This window comes from Vigna unguiculata, chromosome 9, assembly GCF_037176805.1.
Source record: "Vigna unguiculata cultivar grain cowpea cultivar isolate G323 ecotype 2 chromosome 9, ASM3717680v1, whole genome shotgun sequence".
Lineage (NCBI taxonomy): Eukaryota > Viridiplantae > Streptophyta > Magnoliopsida > Fabales > Fabaceae > Vigna > Vigna unguiculata.
This window is the reverse complement of record NC_140800.1, coordinates 6,349,460-6,364,090: the sequence shown is the minus strand read 5'-3', so window position 1 is coordinate 6,364,090 and position 14,631 is coordinate 6,349,460. Positions and strand designations below refer to the sequence as shown.

The 14,631-nt window shown below is 35.3% G+C and overlaps 1 protein-coding gene and 1 long non-coding RNA gene across 2 annotated transcripts; both read right to left on the bottom strand.

Annotated features, from left to right (window-relative positions):
• Positions 1-1,163: 1,163 nt before the first annotated feature.
• LOC146883479 (uncharacterized) lies at positions 1,164-4,515 on the bottom strand. The gene is made up of 3 exons (XM_085666367.1): positions 4,418-4,515; positions 3,808-4,352; positions 1,164-1,456 (listed from the first exon to the last, which is right to left on the bottom strand). Exons 1-3 carry the CDS (start codon positions 4,513-4,515, stop codon positions 1,164-1,166), a joined length of 936 nt encoding a protein of 311 aa, XP_085522493.1.
• A 5,463-nt stretch (positions 4,516-9,978) lies between these two features.
• LOC146883478 (uncharacterized) lies at positions 9,979-11,893 on the bottom strand. Its single transcript, XR_014984353.1, has 2 exons — positions 11,794-11,893; positions 9,979-11,696 (listed from the first exon to the last, which is right to left on the bottom strand). It is a non-coding gene; the product is annotated as an uncharacterized LOC146883478 (long non-coding RNA).
• Positions 11,894-14,631: the final 2,738 nt, after the last annotated feature.

Here is a 14,631-nt window from a genome sequence, read left to right as displayed (position 1 = left end):
GCACCTTAAGCTGTCTCGAGGCATACACCACCGCCTTCTTTTCTTGCATCAAAACACAACCAAGCCCGAGATGAGACGCGTCGCAGTAGACTTCAAATAGTTTCCCCACGTCTGGAATTACCAATATAGGAGCACTCGTCAACCTTCTCTTTAGTTCTTGAAAGCTCTCCTCACACTTGTCCGTCCAAGTGAAAGGTTGGTCCTTCCGGGTAAGCAAAGTCAGAGGTGCCACTATCTTGGAGAATCCCTCTATGAACCTCCTATAGTAGCCCACTAACCCCACAAAGCTCCTGATCTCTGTGGCCGACTTAGGACTTTCCCACTTTACCACTGCATCAACCTTTGTTGGGTCCACAGTAATCCCCTGGGCAGATATCACATGCCCCAAAAACTGAACCTCATCCATCCAGAACTCACATTTAGACAACTTGGCATACAACTGCTTCTCTCTCAAAACACCAAGCACCAACCTCAAGTGTTCTGCATGTTCCTTCTGAGTTCGGGAATAGATAAGAATGTCGTCTATGAAGACTACGACAAACTTATCTAGGAAAGACCAGAAGATCCTGTTCATGTAGTCCATGAACACCGTCGGAGCGTTAGTCACACCAAGAGGCATAACTACATACTCGTAATGGTCGTATCTGGACCTGAAGGCCATCTTTTGTACATCATCCGCTTTTACCAGAATCTGATGGTATCCCGACCGTAGATCTATCTTCGAGAAAACCGATGATCCATGCAACTGATCCATCAAGTCGTCGATTCTCGGAAGTGGATACTTATTTTTTATCGTCATCTTGTTCAGTTGCCTGTAGTCCACACACAGGCGCGAACTCCCATCCTTCTTCTTCACCAATAACACTGGTGCTCCCCAAGGCGAAGTGCTGGGTCGGATGAACTGTTTCTCCATCAGCTCTTCTATCTGTTTCTTGAGTTCTACCAACTCTGTCAGAGCCATACGATACGGGGCCATCGAGACCGGGCCCGTTCCTGGGACTAGATCGATAAAGAACTCCACCTCTCTACTGGGAGGCAACCCTGGTACCTCATTCGGGAACACGTCTTCAAACTCATGTACCACAGGTATGACTGATGGTCTCTCTCTCCCACCTTCATACGGGCAAAGATTATGAAGCACTACGCGCCGCTCTGAATCTTCCTCACCACCCCTGAGGGGACACCAACTCGAGCTCCTCTGAATCGGGAAACAACAACCTCTTCTCCCGGCAATCTATAAGGATGCGGTTGGCAGAGAGCCAGTCCATCCCTAAGATCACTTCTAAGTCTTGCAGAGGCAGGCAGATTAGATTTACCTTGTACATGCGTCCCTCTACCTCCACTGAATACCTAGCACACAAAGACGACGTCGTGACCAATCTCGACGCCGGAGTAGACACCGCAAGCTCGCATTGTAGCTCGCATACTGGCAAACCCAGATGTTTCACACAACTATCTGACACAAAGGAATGTGTCGCTCCAGAATCATACAATACACAGCAAGACACATAGAGATGGCAAATAAACCCGTCCCCGTGGGTATTGCCCGAACCCGTCCCCGTTTTGACGGGGAATCCCCGCATTGACTGGGTATGGGTATGGGGAATCCCCGACTTTTTCAGTTGGGTATGGGGGTGTACATATACCCGCCATAATACATGTCCCCGCCATATCTCCATTCTCGTTTAAATTATTAAAATATTCATAATTAATCAAGTAACCCCTATATATATATATTTTTTTTTCTATTTTTTTTTTAATTATTTCATTTGTCATGAAACTCATTTTCATCTCCAATATATTTTTTATTTTATCATAACCTTTATGTAATTATGTTAAAATGATGTATGTTAATAAAAAAAAAATTATGCCTCACATTTGAATATTTATATTATTTTTTAATATTTTTATTTATTATAAATTTTCCTTTCACATGAGAATGTTTATACTCTCAATTTAAGGTAATATAAAAAAAATTCTTTACTTATTGTTATTATTATTATTATTAATTTTTGTTTAATTTGAAGAACTCTTTTGTTTCATTAAAATAATTTTCGTTATTTTTCAACCATTAAGTATATATGTTGATATTTGAAAAGTTTTCTTAGTTCTCTAAGATATTTTTCGTCTTATCATACCTTAGTTATACATTTGATTTCCTTTGTGTGATTTTTTTTGATAGTATCTCAAATTATTTCTAAAACACACATTTGTTAGTTTTTTAATATTTTTATTTATTGTTTTTATTTTCATCATGTAGAATAATATTTCGATATATTCTATCTAATTATTTTTTATTTTATAACTCATTATTAATCATAATGTAATTTTTTCACTTTAAATTCTGTTTGAAGTGGTTAAAATTATATATATATATATATATATATATATATATATATATATATATATATAATGATATTTAGGAATAGTATATGATAATTCACTACAAGAAAAACATGAAATGGTGACTGATTTAGTCAGTAACCCATATCACTCACTATTTTTCGTCATTGGTGGTAATAGTTTATTTATTGTCTGAATCAATGACTAAATTAGTGACTGATTCAATGATCGAATCGGTACTTGATTCAGTGACCAATTTAATTACTAATTTATTTGTAATTTAATGACAAATTTTTTGGTCACTAATGATATTTCTATTTATTTTTAACCACTTCAAACATAATTTAATAATTAGTTCTCTAAGGTTTTTTTCATTTTATCATACCTTAATTATACATTTGATTTCCTTTGTGCAATTTCTTTCGATAGTCTCTCAAATTATTTCTAAAACACACATTTGTTAGTTTTTTAATATTTTTATTTATTGTTTATTTTCATCATGTAGAATAATATTTCGATATATTCTATATAATTATTTGTTATTTTATAACTCACTATTAATCATACTGTAATTTTTTTCACTTTAATTGTATAAATAACTTTTATTTACTACAATATAAAAATTTAATGTAATTTCTATGAATATTTTTTTGTCACTATCCAACATATATTGAAGTTCAAAAGATACAAAATCTATGTCAAAATTTTATTATTATGTTTATTATTTGTTCTTTGTGTCATTTTGATCAAGTGATGTATTATAACTTTTATTAGTGTATAAAAAAGAGATTCATTATAATTTAAAAAATTGAAGTAAACAAACATTTAAAATATATTTTAATTTGAATATTTGTTTTCCTTTTATTATTTGTTTTTTGTGTCATTTTGATCAAGTGATATATTATAACTTTTATTAGTGTATAAAAAAGAGATTCATTAGAATTTAAAAAATTGAAGTAAACAAATATTTAAAATATATTTTAATTTGAATATTTGTTTTCCTTTTATATTTTTTTTGAAATATTTTTTAATTTTATCAACTAAGTTCATCAATGTTGTAGTTTGCAAATTTAATAAATGTTTTGGTTCACATGAAATTTTATTTGGTATTCTAATATAAAATGTAAACAATTATAATTTATTTTAAGATATTTGGCATCGAAGAAAATCCTCCTAATATTAAATATTTCATAATATTATGTTTTCTTTACCGTAATTTTTTTTCTTTTATAAGAATTAATATTGAAGTAGTTAGAACACGGGTACGGGTATGGGTACGAGATTATACCCGTTACCCGGTGGGGATGGGGATGGGAAAAAAGTTTGATACCCGTTGGGTTTGGGTATGGGGATGAATTTTTTATGCGGGGATGGGTATGGGATAGCGAAACCCGTCCCCGCACCGCCCCGTTGCCATCCCTAAAGACACACCAGCTATCAAGCAGCAACCCATAACCAAGTTACCTGAACCAGTCGCCTCTGCTCCTGTCATAGCATATACCCTGCCTGTCGCCTGAGGCCTGTTGCCTCTGTCCCTCCTCTGATGCTGATGGGGAGTCTGAACTGGAGGGCGTGCTGCTGCCCTGGCAAGGTTGGGACAGTCCTTCCCAAAGTGACCTTCCTTGCCACAGTTGTTGCACCGGCGATAACCCTCCATACGCGGGCAGACACTCCTCAGATGAGGGCCCCCACATATGTAGCACTGCACTCGACCCTGCTGGGGAGGAAGACCCCTAGACCCCTGAGGCTGATGAGGAGGTCTGTCATACGATCTCCTCCGCTCGTCATGTCTGGGCTTGGACCCAGATGGTCCACCACTCCTCTGAGGCTGCTGAGATCTCTGGCCCTCTACCTCATTCTTCATCTTCTCCATTACTCTGGCCTTTTCTACCAGAGCAGCAAAATCCTTGATGGACAAGGGTGCCACCATCAAGCGAATATCTCCCCTGAGGTCGTTCTCAAATTTCTGGCATCTCCACTCCTCATCAAGCGGCAGTGTATAGAAGCGACTGAGGTGTTTGAACCTCTCAGCATATTCCGTCACAGACTTCCCCCCTGAGTGAGTTGGAGGAACTCCACCTCCTTAGCATATCTGACACTATCTGGAAAGTACTCAGAGAGAAATCTCTCCCTGAAGGTCTCCCAAGTCACTGGTTCGCCTCGCTCCTCCATGATGGACTTCATGCTCATCCACTAGTGTTCAGCTTCCCCGGACAGCATGTAGACGGCAAAGGCCAACCTGTTATTTGCTGGGCACATCTTCGCATCGAAGATTCTCTCTAGATCCTTCAGCCACTGATCGGTTGCATCTGGACTGGTCTTCCCGTTGAACTTCACGGGATGGTGTTTCAGAAAGTCTTCCAGACTCCACTCCCTAACTGGTGGTCGTGGCTCAGAACCAAACACAGGGGCAGCCGCCCTGTTCTCCTCCAGCTGGCGGAGGGCCTCCATATGCTGCCGATGAGCATCCTCGACAGCCACCCTTGCAGCTTCATCTTTTGCATCACCAACTGTTGCTACTCGAGCCACGCTGCTTGTCGCTGCATAGATGCCTCGTGCTACTGCATCATGGCTGTGCTCTGCTACGTCATAGCAGCTACCATAATCTCTATCGCTCTGGCAATATCCGGTGCGTCCCCCTAGGATGATTGGGAAGTCCTACGAGGAGGTGCCATAGTTCACTGGCACACAGAAAATCACTTGGTTAGGCTTGACAAAGGCAAGAATTTTAACTAAGCACTCAGAGACACACAGAGAAAGCTAAGCGGACAACCAAGTCCACAGACCTAAGGAATGACCGCTCTGATACCATAAATGTAACACCCCATTTAATTAAGCACGTGAAAATTAAAGGAATGTTACGGGAAAGATAACATAAAAGCGCGGTCTAGGAGTTTTAAACTCAACTCCATACATCCCATGGCACACCACGATGCCCAAAAGAAACTAGAGGAAAAGTTTACCAAAGTACATAAATCTAAGGACGAACAGATACATGGGTCGCAACCCTAAATAAACTCATACAGAAATATAAACTGGTCCACGCGGACTAGGCAGTGGAATCTCCACCCCCTGTTGTCTACGGGTGTTCCTCGCATCTGCTCACACCAACAAGTTGATGATCATTACAAAAGAGAGTACCACACAACAGATCACACAACAAAGAAAGTAGGGTAAGCTAAAGCCCAAAATCATTACATCAATGGAGTCAGTTACATAATCACAATCCATCATACATACATCACACCAGCATGTTACGACTTTCTAAACAATACACCACGACTCGACTCGACTCATCCGGATACGTATAACTTGGTCGGATTTAGCGGACACTTGCACTTGTGGTGGATACCTTTGCTCACCCCCGAGCTATGTGTTACAAGTGTTATAATGGATCAATATTCCCTCACCACAAGGTTAGCCCTTACTGAATTTTGGGCCTCCTGCTACTCTCACCACAGGAGTCAGTCCGCTTTAAGTGAGACTAACTGACCCCTTAGAGTGTCAAGATGCGACCTTACCTTGAATCCTTACCTAGTCATACAGATGGGGCACCACCATGGACACACACTACCAAGGGCCATGGGATTACATCCCGACCACTGAAGCGCAACCCCGGAGGTCTCACCTAAAGGCCCCAAGGAATTACACGCTGACACAGACCAACATTCATAGATCAGCGAACAGATTCATCATGCATACACACAATTATATACATACACTTTCTCATGATTCATCACTTTCGTATCCTCAACCAAGCCAAACCAATCTTTATTCTCGAATCCAGAAAATGGAACTCCATCTCATATCATTACCGTGCCACATTAATAATAACCCTTTCATGTCTCATGTTGAATTCATACCAACCCATCATTTCAATTTCATGAACCATCTCATTCAATTCTCATGTTAAAATTGTACCAACCCATTACTCGTAAATCATGATTTACGTCACACATGCATACTCATTTATCTCATACTCTCATCATAATACTTAAAGTCAAGCCATACATTCACCAACCAAGTCAAGAAAATAATCACAGCGCCCTGCCTCACCCAGCACCTCGCTCAGGCTGAAGGATCTCGCTCAGGCGAGTCCCCTTCGCCTAGGCGAGGGCTCGAAAAGGCATCAGGAAAACCACGCGGGATCTCGCTTAGGCGAGACCCGTCTCGCCTGGGCGAGATACTCGCTCGCTCAAAATTCATGAGCGGGCCGCCTGGGCGACGACTCGCGTAATAGGGTTTGGGCGAGTTCTTGTTCATCTCGCCTAGGCGAGATTGACCCGCTTGGGCGAGATTCACAGGTCTCGCCACTATTTCCTGCAACAGATCCACACTTCAGTCCAAACAACATACTCATACAACAGTTTCAAGCGTTCAGAACCAAAATAGCAACACACCAACCACACAAACTCGAAATAACAGTTAAACAACGAAGGAAACGAAACATAGGAGTAAGGTCTTAGCTTCCCTACCTGGAAATAGGGTTAACCGAAGCCTTGACGGCACGACAACGAGTACTGCATCTTTAAGAGTGAACTAACGAGCTGAAAAACGGGAGGTAAAGGAACAAGGGCGCATTATTACTAAACTTTAACTGTGGAAAAAGCGGGGGGAGATCGATGGAAGCCATTAAATCTGGAAAAGAACACTTACGTGGAGTAGGAACGGCTTGAGCGAACTTGGAACGGTGAGGAGACAAAACCCTAGCAGAAGTGCGGCTGCGGCTCTTAGGATCAGTAACAGTTTCTGAAAATGGTGAGAAATGTTAGGTTTAGGGCAAGCCTAGTGACCTTGTCTGTTGGACCAGCCTTAGGCTCACTTATAAGGACAGCCCACTAACTTTAGGGCAGAAAAAGGATAAATGATTTTTAACGGACCATACAATTCATATTTATTAATTTTAAACCTCTCACATTTTCTAGCCAAACATTTTATGTTTGATTATATTACTTTAAGTCGAAAGATAAAAATTGTTAATTGCTTACTTAACCAATATGATAAATTATATATATATATTTATATCTATAACAAATATATCATAACAATATTAGTCTTACAAATTATTTTATTCTTTGTTGTAGTTTAAAATTAATAATATACTTACCTGAAAAAGTTAATATAGACAATAGAAATTATACATTTCGTATTTTTACTTTATCCTTACTTATATTTTCAAATTTATCAGTCGATTTAACTCTACAGACTTCAATTACTACACAGTTAGAATTTTTTATTATGCAAATTTATTTATTTTAAATTACTTTTATTCAACTTATAGATACTTATAAGAAATACAAAAGTAACGAAGTATCACATATTAAAAAAATGACATAATACAGGCGTTTCTCCTGGTATTAATAAGGATAACAATTTATTATTTAATCAATGTTATTGTTATAAGACTTAAATATTTGTAATTATTGTAATATTTTTCTGTAGTTTTTATACTTCTAAATCTTTGATACTTTGTTAGTATTATTTTTTTATACATAAAAATTATTTAAATAATTTTACTTATATTGTTTTTAAACTGTGTAACTACAAAAAGAAATTAATGATTATTAATTATCTTATGTTCAATTTTAATATATTATATTATAACTGATATTTATAAGAATATAAAATATTTATAGTTTTTATCTCTATAGATAAACTTTCATGATGATATATTAGAAAATAAATTATTTTAAAATATTTCAAAATTATAGTATCAAAATTGATATATAAAAGATAAAGTATAAATGTCCAAGTAAATTATATTAATTTTAATAAAAATACAATGCTTGATGTAAGGCCAACTTATTTTTTGCCTCAATGTTTAAGGGTCTACCCTAATCTGTTGGGCTTAAGGTTGGTCCATAGATTATCCAAAATCCCTAAGCCAGTCCTAACTAGGGATGTCAAAAATATTCGTACACGCGGATATCCGCGGATAAAATCCGCAATGGGTAGGAAATGAATATTAAAAGTGGATACCCGCGACCCGCTGGTACGAATACTTTTGATACCCGCATGTTAACGGGGCGGGTACGGGTATCATAGTATTCGTACCCGTGGATACCCGTACCCGTTAAACTTTATATATATATATATATATATATATATATATATATATATATATATATATATATACATTGTGTCCTAATTTTTTCTTAGGAATCGATCGAAGAATTTTAATTGTGTTGAATGTCATTTTATATTTATTTTTATGATTATTTGAACTTATATGGACTTGAATTTGTTTGAACTTTATTTAAAATTTATGACAATGATGCATTTTATTTTATTTTATTTGAATTTATGATTAAATATTTATTTTTAAATAATTTTGTAAATATCCGTGGGTACCCGTGGATACCTGCGGATATGAAAAAAATATATGGGTATTCGCATAACGGATACCCGACGGATATGGGTATGGGTACGGGGCAGATATTTATCCAGTGGGTAAGGTACAAGGGAGCTACTACCCGTACTCTACCCGCTCCGTTGACATCCCTAGCCCTAACCCTCCCATTCTGCTCACTTTTCAAAAGTTGTTCCTATTCCCTCTTAGAATAGCAGCAACGAGCTCTGCGCTAGGGTTTGGCTCCATTCCTTGTCAAGCTAGTTCAACTCCATTTGATCTCACGTAAGTTGGTTCCCAAACCATACCTTCTCTTTTCTAAGCTTTGTTTTCGTGATTCCAATTAGGGTTCACCTTAGTAACCTCGTATTCAATCTGTGCCAGTGTTTCCAGCTTACGAATCTGCTCCTAGAGCTATAATGCTTTTACTATATTTTGCCTATTCCAGCTTTATTTTGTGTTCATATGACTTGTGTGTTGTTGGGCTTGCCTCGAAAGCCTTAAAAGGTTGTTTGATATTTGATGTCTGGTGACTGTATGTTGGAACAGTGGTGAATACTGATATTTTAATTTATATATTCTGAAAATAAATATTAATCTTATTTATTTTCATCATTATTCTATATATTATATTTTATGTGATGTTTCATTTAATTAAGCTTATTTATTATAGGACGTTACACTTGAAATGCATAAAACTAACTTATTGATTAAAAAAGATAATAATACATAAAATTATTTTATTTATATTATAAAAAATATCACTTAATTAAATTATTAAGTTATGGATGTAAAAATAGTCCATTGTTTAATTTAAATTATTCTTTATTATATTAATTATTATTTATTTCGTTTTAGTGTTAACTTAAGGTAATTGCAAAAATTATTAAAATACACTTAGAAGAGGTAAAAATTTTAAAACTGAAAATATTAAGAAAATCTAAAATCAGATGGAATCATATCATATATAAATTTTCAGTAAATTATTATTTGTAAAAAATTAAATATTTCATAAAGGTATGTGTTTATGGTTTTTGAGTAAAATGGATAAAAACTGAAAACCCAACTAAGATGGACAAATATTCGTTAAGCTTAGATCACAGTTTCTACATACACTTCGGTTAACTTCTCCTGCACTCATTAAAAAAATTCATTTTTACTCTTTTTTTTTTAATCGTATAATTTAAAAGTTAAAAATACATAATATGAAAGGTAAAAATGATTTCCAATTTTATAAGTTATACTTGTTTAGAAAATGTAACGTCCCATTTAATTAATATGCGTAATTAAAGAAACGTCACACAATTATAATATAACAATGCAGTCTTAGAGTTTAAATATAACACCATATAGACCAAGGCATACCTCGATGCCACCAAAAATAGAGGAAACATATTAAACAGTTTACTGGGATCCTAGAAAAATATAAAGACAGACAAGTACATGGGCCGTAGCCCCAAAGATAGCCCAAGAAGAACAGAAAGTCCAGCCTAATGAGGCTAAGCAGCGAATTCTTCTCTCCCCTGTTGACCACGGTTACCTCTCAATAAAATTGATGATCATCGCAAAGATAGAAGAACAACATACAAAGCAACCAAAAAAAAGGGTAAGCTAGAGCCAACACATTTACCATGCAATCAAATGTACTTTCATAATTTAGTATACACACATACAATATACATCTATCACCCAAGCATGTTATGACCCTTCAATCAATACACTATAAGACTCGACTCATCCAGATACATATAGCCTGGTCGGATTCAGCAGATGCTTGCACTTGTGGTGGATACCTATGCTCACCCCCGAGCTAAGTGTTACAAGTGTTATAATGAATCAATTTCCCTCACACACAAGGTTAGCCCTTAATGAATTTCAGGCCTCCTGCTACTCTCACCACAGGAGTCAATCCGCTCTAAGTGAGACTAACTGACCCCTTAGAGTGTCAGGATGCAACCTTACATTGAATCCTTACCAAACCATATTGACAGGGCACCACCATGGACACCCACTAACAGGGGTCATGGAATTACGTCTCGACCACTGAAGCACGACCCTGAAAGTCTCATCTAGAGACCCCAAGGAATTATGCACTAACATGGATCAACATAATAAACAGCCAAGAATTTTCACATACATTACACATGATATTTCATCCAACATCTGTAACCAATCCTCATTTCTCACATGTCGAATCAATACCAACTCGTTATTCCCAACCATGAGTAAAGTGTTTCTCCTCATACCAAAACCATGCCACTGGTTTACCAACCATCAAGATCCATTGTCGCTCATGCCATATTTGTGACCACACGCACATATATATGTATCCAACTTCTCATGTACAACTCATATAGAAATCATGCCAAGCTCACAATCACCCACATATAATCCCTTCCCAATCATGCATACTCATTCCCATTAAGCCATCATACAATAACCCATATAAGCACAATTTAAACATCCAATCACAGAGAACACAACATCTCGGGACGCATCCTCGCCCAGCTCCTCACTCAGGCTGGAGGTTCTCGCTCAAGCGAGAATGACTCTCGCTCAGGCGAGTTCTCCTCCACCTAGGCGAGAGCTCGACAAAGAGTACAGTGGCCCCTGCGCAATCTCGCATAGGCGAGATCCCCTCCGCCTAAGCGAGACATCTGCTCGCTCAAAACACGTTATAGTCGCCTGGGCGACCCCTCGCGCAGAAAGCCCTGGGCGAGCCTCTGCACATCTCGCCTAGGCGAGGCAAGCTCGCTTGGGCGAGACTATCAGTGTCCGCCACTGTTCGCACCTGCACAACGCATACACACACACCCAACAGATATTCCAGCCAGTCCAGACACTCATAGCAGTACACAAACTCAAAGAATCAACAAACTACAACGATACAAGCCAAATCACACCATATGAAGAGGTTCTAGCTTCCCTTACCTGGAACGAGCTAGTTTTAAGTGCCTCGACACCGAACAGCGGAGTACCACAGCTCTAGGAGAAGATCGCAGAGCTGGAAAAATGAACAGGGGTGTTTACTATTGAAGCTCTAACTCTACACACAGAAAATAGGACCAGAGATTTTAGAAGCATGGATTGGAAACACTTACGTGGGTTAAGAACGGAGTCAAGTGGAATGTGAACTGAAGGTGTGCTCTGGAACCCTAGCAGAGGCGGCAGCAGCTCTAAAGGAAGGGAAATCTGTTTTTACGAAAATGAGCTCAAATTAGGGTTTGGGCACTTTAGGTCAGAAAATGAATTGGACCAGCTCCCCTTAGGCCCAAAGATTGGACAGTCTATAAAATAAAAAGGGGTGGAATTAATTGGCCCTTACAGAAAAACACGTTTAGATTCTATAATCTGAAATTTAAAAATAACTTTTGAATTGTATAATTAAACACCAAATAACTTATAATTGTAAAATTCAAAAAATATTATTTTTATTAAATTTTCTTTAAATTTTGAAAATCACTTTGAATTTTGAACTATACAAAAAAAAAGAAAAAAAAAAGAAAATTATTTTTATATAACAGGGAGATTTATGGAGGTGCAGAAAGAAGCTACAACTTAGAGATTTGAATAAGGGCCCAAATGAGAATTGAGTCCAACAGTAATTAAATGGGTTTTGAATTCAAAAAGAATAGAAACAAAATTGTATAAGAAACCATTACACTGTACCAAAATTGCCCTAACAAAATATGTTCAAAAGTGAGTAGGAGAAGTTGGTTTTTGAATGAGAATCAGTAAAACTGACAAAGAAAATCTTGTGTACGGTACTAAAATGTCATTCGACCAATCTATTTCTACCCATAATATTCAAGTACTTAAAAGTAAAATAAGTTCATTTCTTATACACCATATAAATAATTATTTATTGAATATTTATAATAATATATAAAGATGATTTTTTTTATAGTTTTTTTAATTATTATTTTAAAACTAATTATTTATAAATAATTTACTTTTAATTTTTATTTTAAAAAAAATTATTTTTAACCATTATTTTATTATTAATCTTAACTCAAATTTTTATAAAAAATAAAAGTGCAAACATATAGACGTTGTTGTGACTCTGTTATCGCTAATATTATTAATATTCATAAACTAAATGTAAAATTCTTGAAATAAACATAGTTTTTTTTCTCTTAAACAAATCTTAATATTTCAAAAAAAATTAGTCTTTTAACTCTTGTATCACAGTCCATGAAATTTTCTATATCATATAAATAAGATTTATTATGTCAGTTTCTTCAACTAACATAGATCAAATGTTGAAAATGTGCTATGCTATGTCAAAAGTGAAAGAACTACTACTAACCCATTTGGTTCTTCTCACAACCAACTCAAAAGGAACCATTTGAGATGAACTCACTTGTTTCCACAACTTTTTATACACCCTTAACTACTCTCAAACTTACCATTTACAGCAAAGTTGTGAAGACAATTTTTTTTTTTGAAATTAATATAAATTTTATTGTTATAAGTAATATCAATTATTATTTATTATTAATTATTATGTTGCAAAAGTCAAATAGGTCAAATCAATCCAATTGTGGTATTTAAAGTATAAACACACACAAGTGACATCATACTCCACACTTTGTATAGAGACAAAAAGCATTATTTTAGTTGAAATCAGTTGTTAAAGATTTAGAATGTTTCACACGTAAAAAAATAAAAATAAAATAGAAGGTTCATTCATCAAGAAACATTGGTACAAAACTATTTTTCTTTTGGTATTACCGTTTTCTTCTATCCCATTTCATTTTGGAGTTACCAATACGCTAATTTGAGTAACATAGTTTTGTTTACATATTTTCACAATATCTTTTTAAATTCATTTTCTCCACTTTTTCATCACATGGTATCATTTTCCCTTAGCGTTAACTTCTTGGGCATTCAAACTTTGTAAAAGGCAATGAAGTGTCGATGTAATTGGCATGGCACCGAACTAAGTGGGGAATGAAAGTGGGAGGAGAGTCTTGCTTCAAGTGTTCCTTTTTAAAAGCTATATGCGTAACCAAATGGTTTGTTTTTTCATCACTCTTTTGTATTCTCTGGTTCATGTCGTGAAAGTGATAAAAGTAATGATGATTCTATTCAAATACATTTATATGAATTAGATGGTATAATATGTTGAAGATGATGATTTATTATAAGGTTAAATATGTTTTTAGTCTATAAATTTGGATACAAAATTAAAATTCGTATTTTTTTTTAAATTTTGATACATTTTGATTCCTAAACTTTAAAAATAAACGAATATATTATTTTTAATTCAACGAAATTAATTTTTTGACTTGTTAAAAGACATTCCAAACTTACATTTGACCTAAAACGCGTCAAATAATATAAATAATGTAATGCAATTGCGTTAAAAAAATTATATTAATTTATTTTTAAAATTTAGAGACTAAAATGTGTCAAAGTTTGATAAATTAATAAATTTTAATTTCACTTCCAAATTTATGGACTAAAAACTTAATGTTTTACCTTAATAATTATATTTTACTATACTTGATATTACAATATTGATATAGTTTGATACTTAATAATCTTACATTATTTAGAGACATAAAATAATTTAAATACATATTTTTCTTTTAATTTTCTGAAATGTCTTTTAAAAAGTGTTCAACTCCAAACTAGATAATACATAAGATATAATAATTGACTTTAACAATATTATCACACAAAAATAATACTATTTGAAGAAAAAAAAAATTCAAAACCTTAAATACCAAAAAGTTTGTTGCAATGGTTAAAACTAGAAGCTTCATCCATTGATCCAAAAAGAGAAATTTTAATGACAAAGCCATTTAACGGCAAAGTGGATAATCTTATACGTGACAATTGGCTTTAAAAATATAATCTTCTTTAATTCTGGTTTTCAAAAATTGATTAGGTTTAATTCTACTTTTAAAATGTTATGGGCACGTTAAACCTAT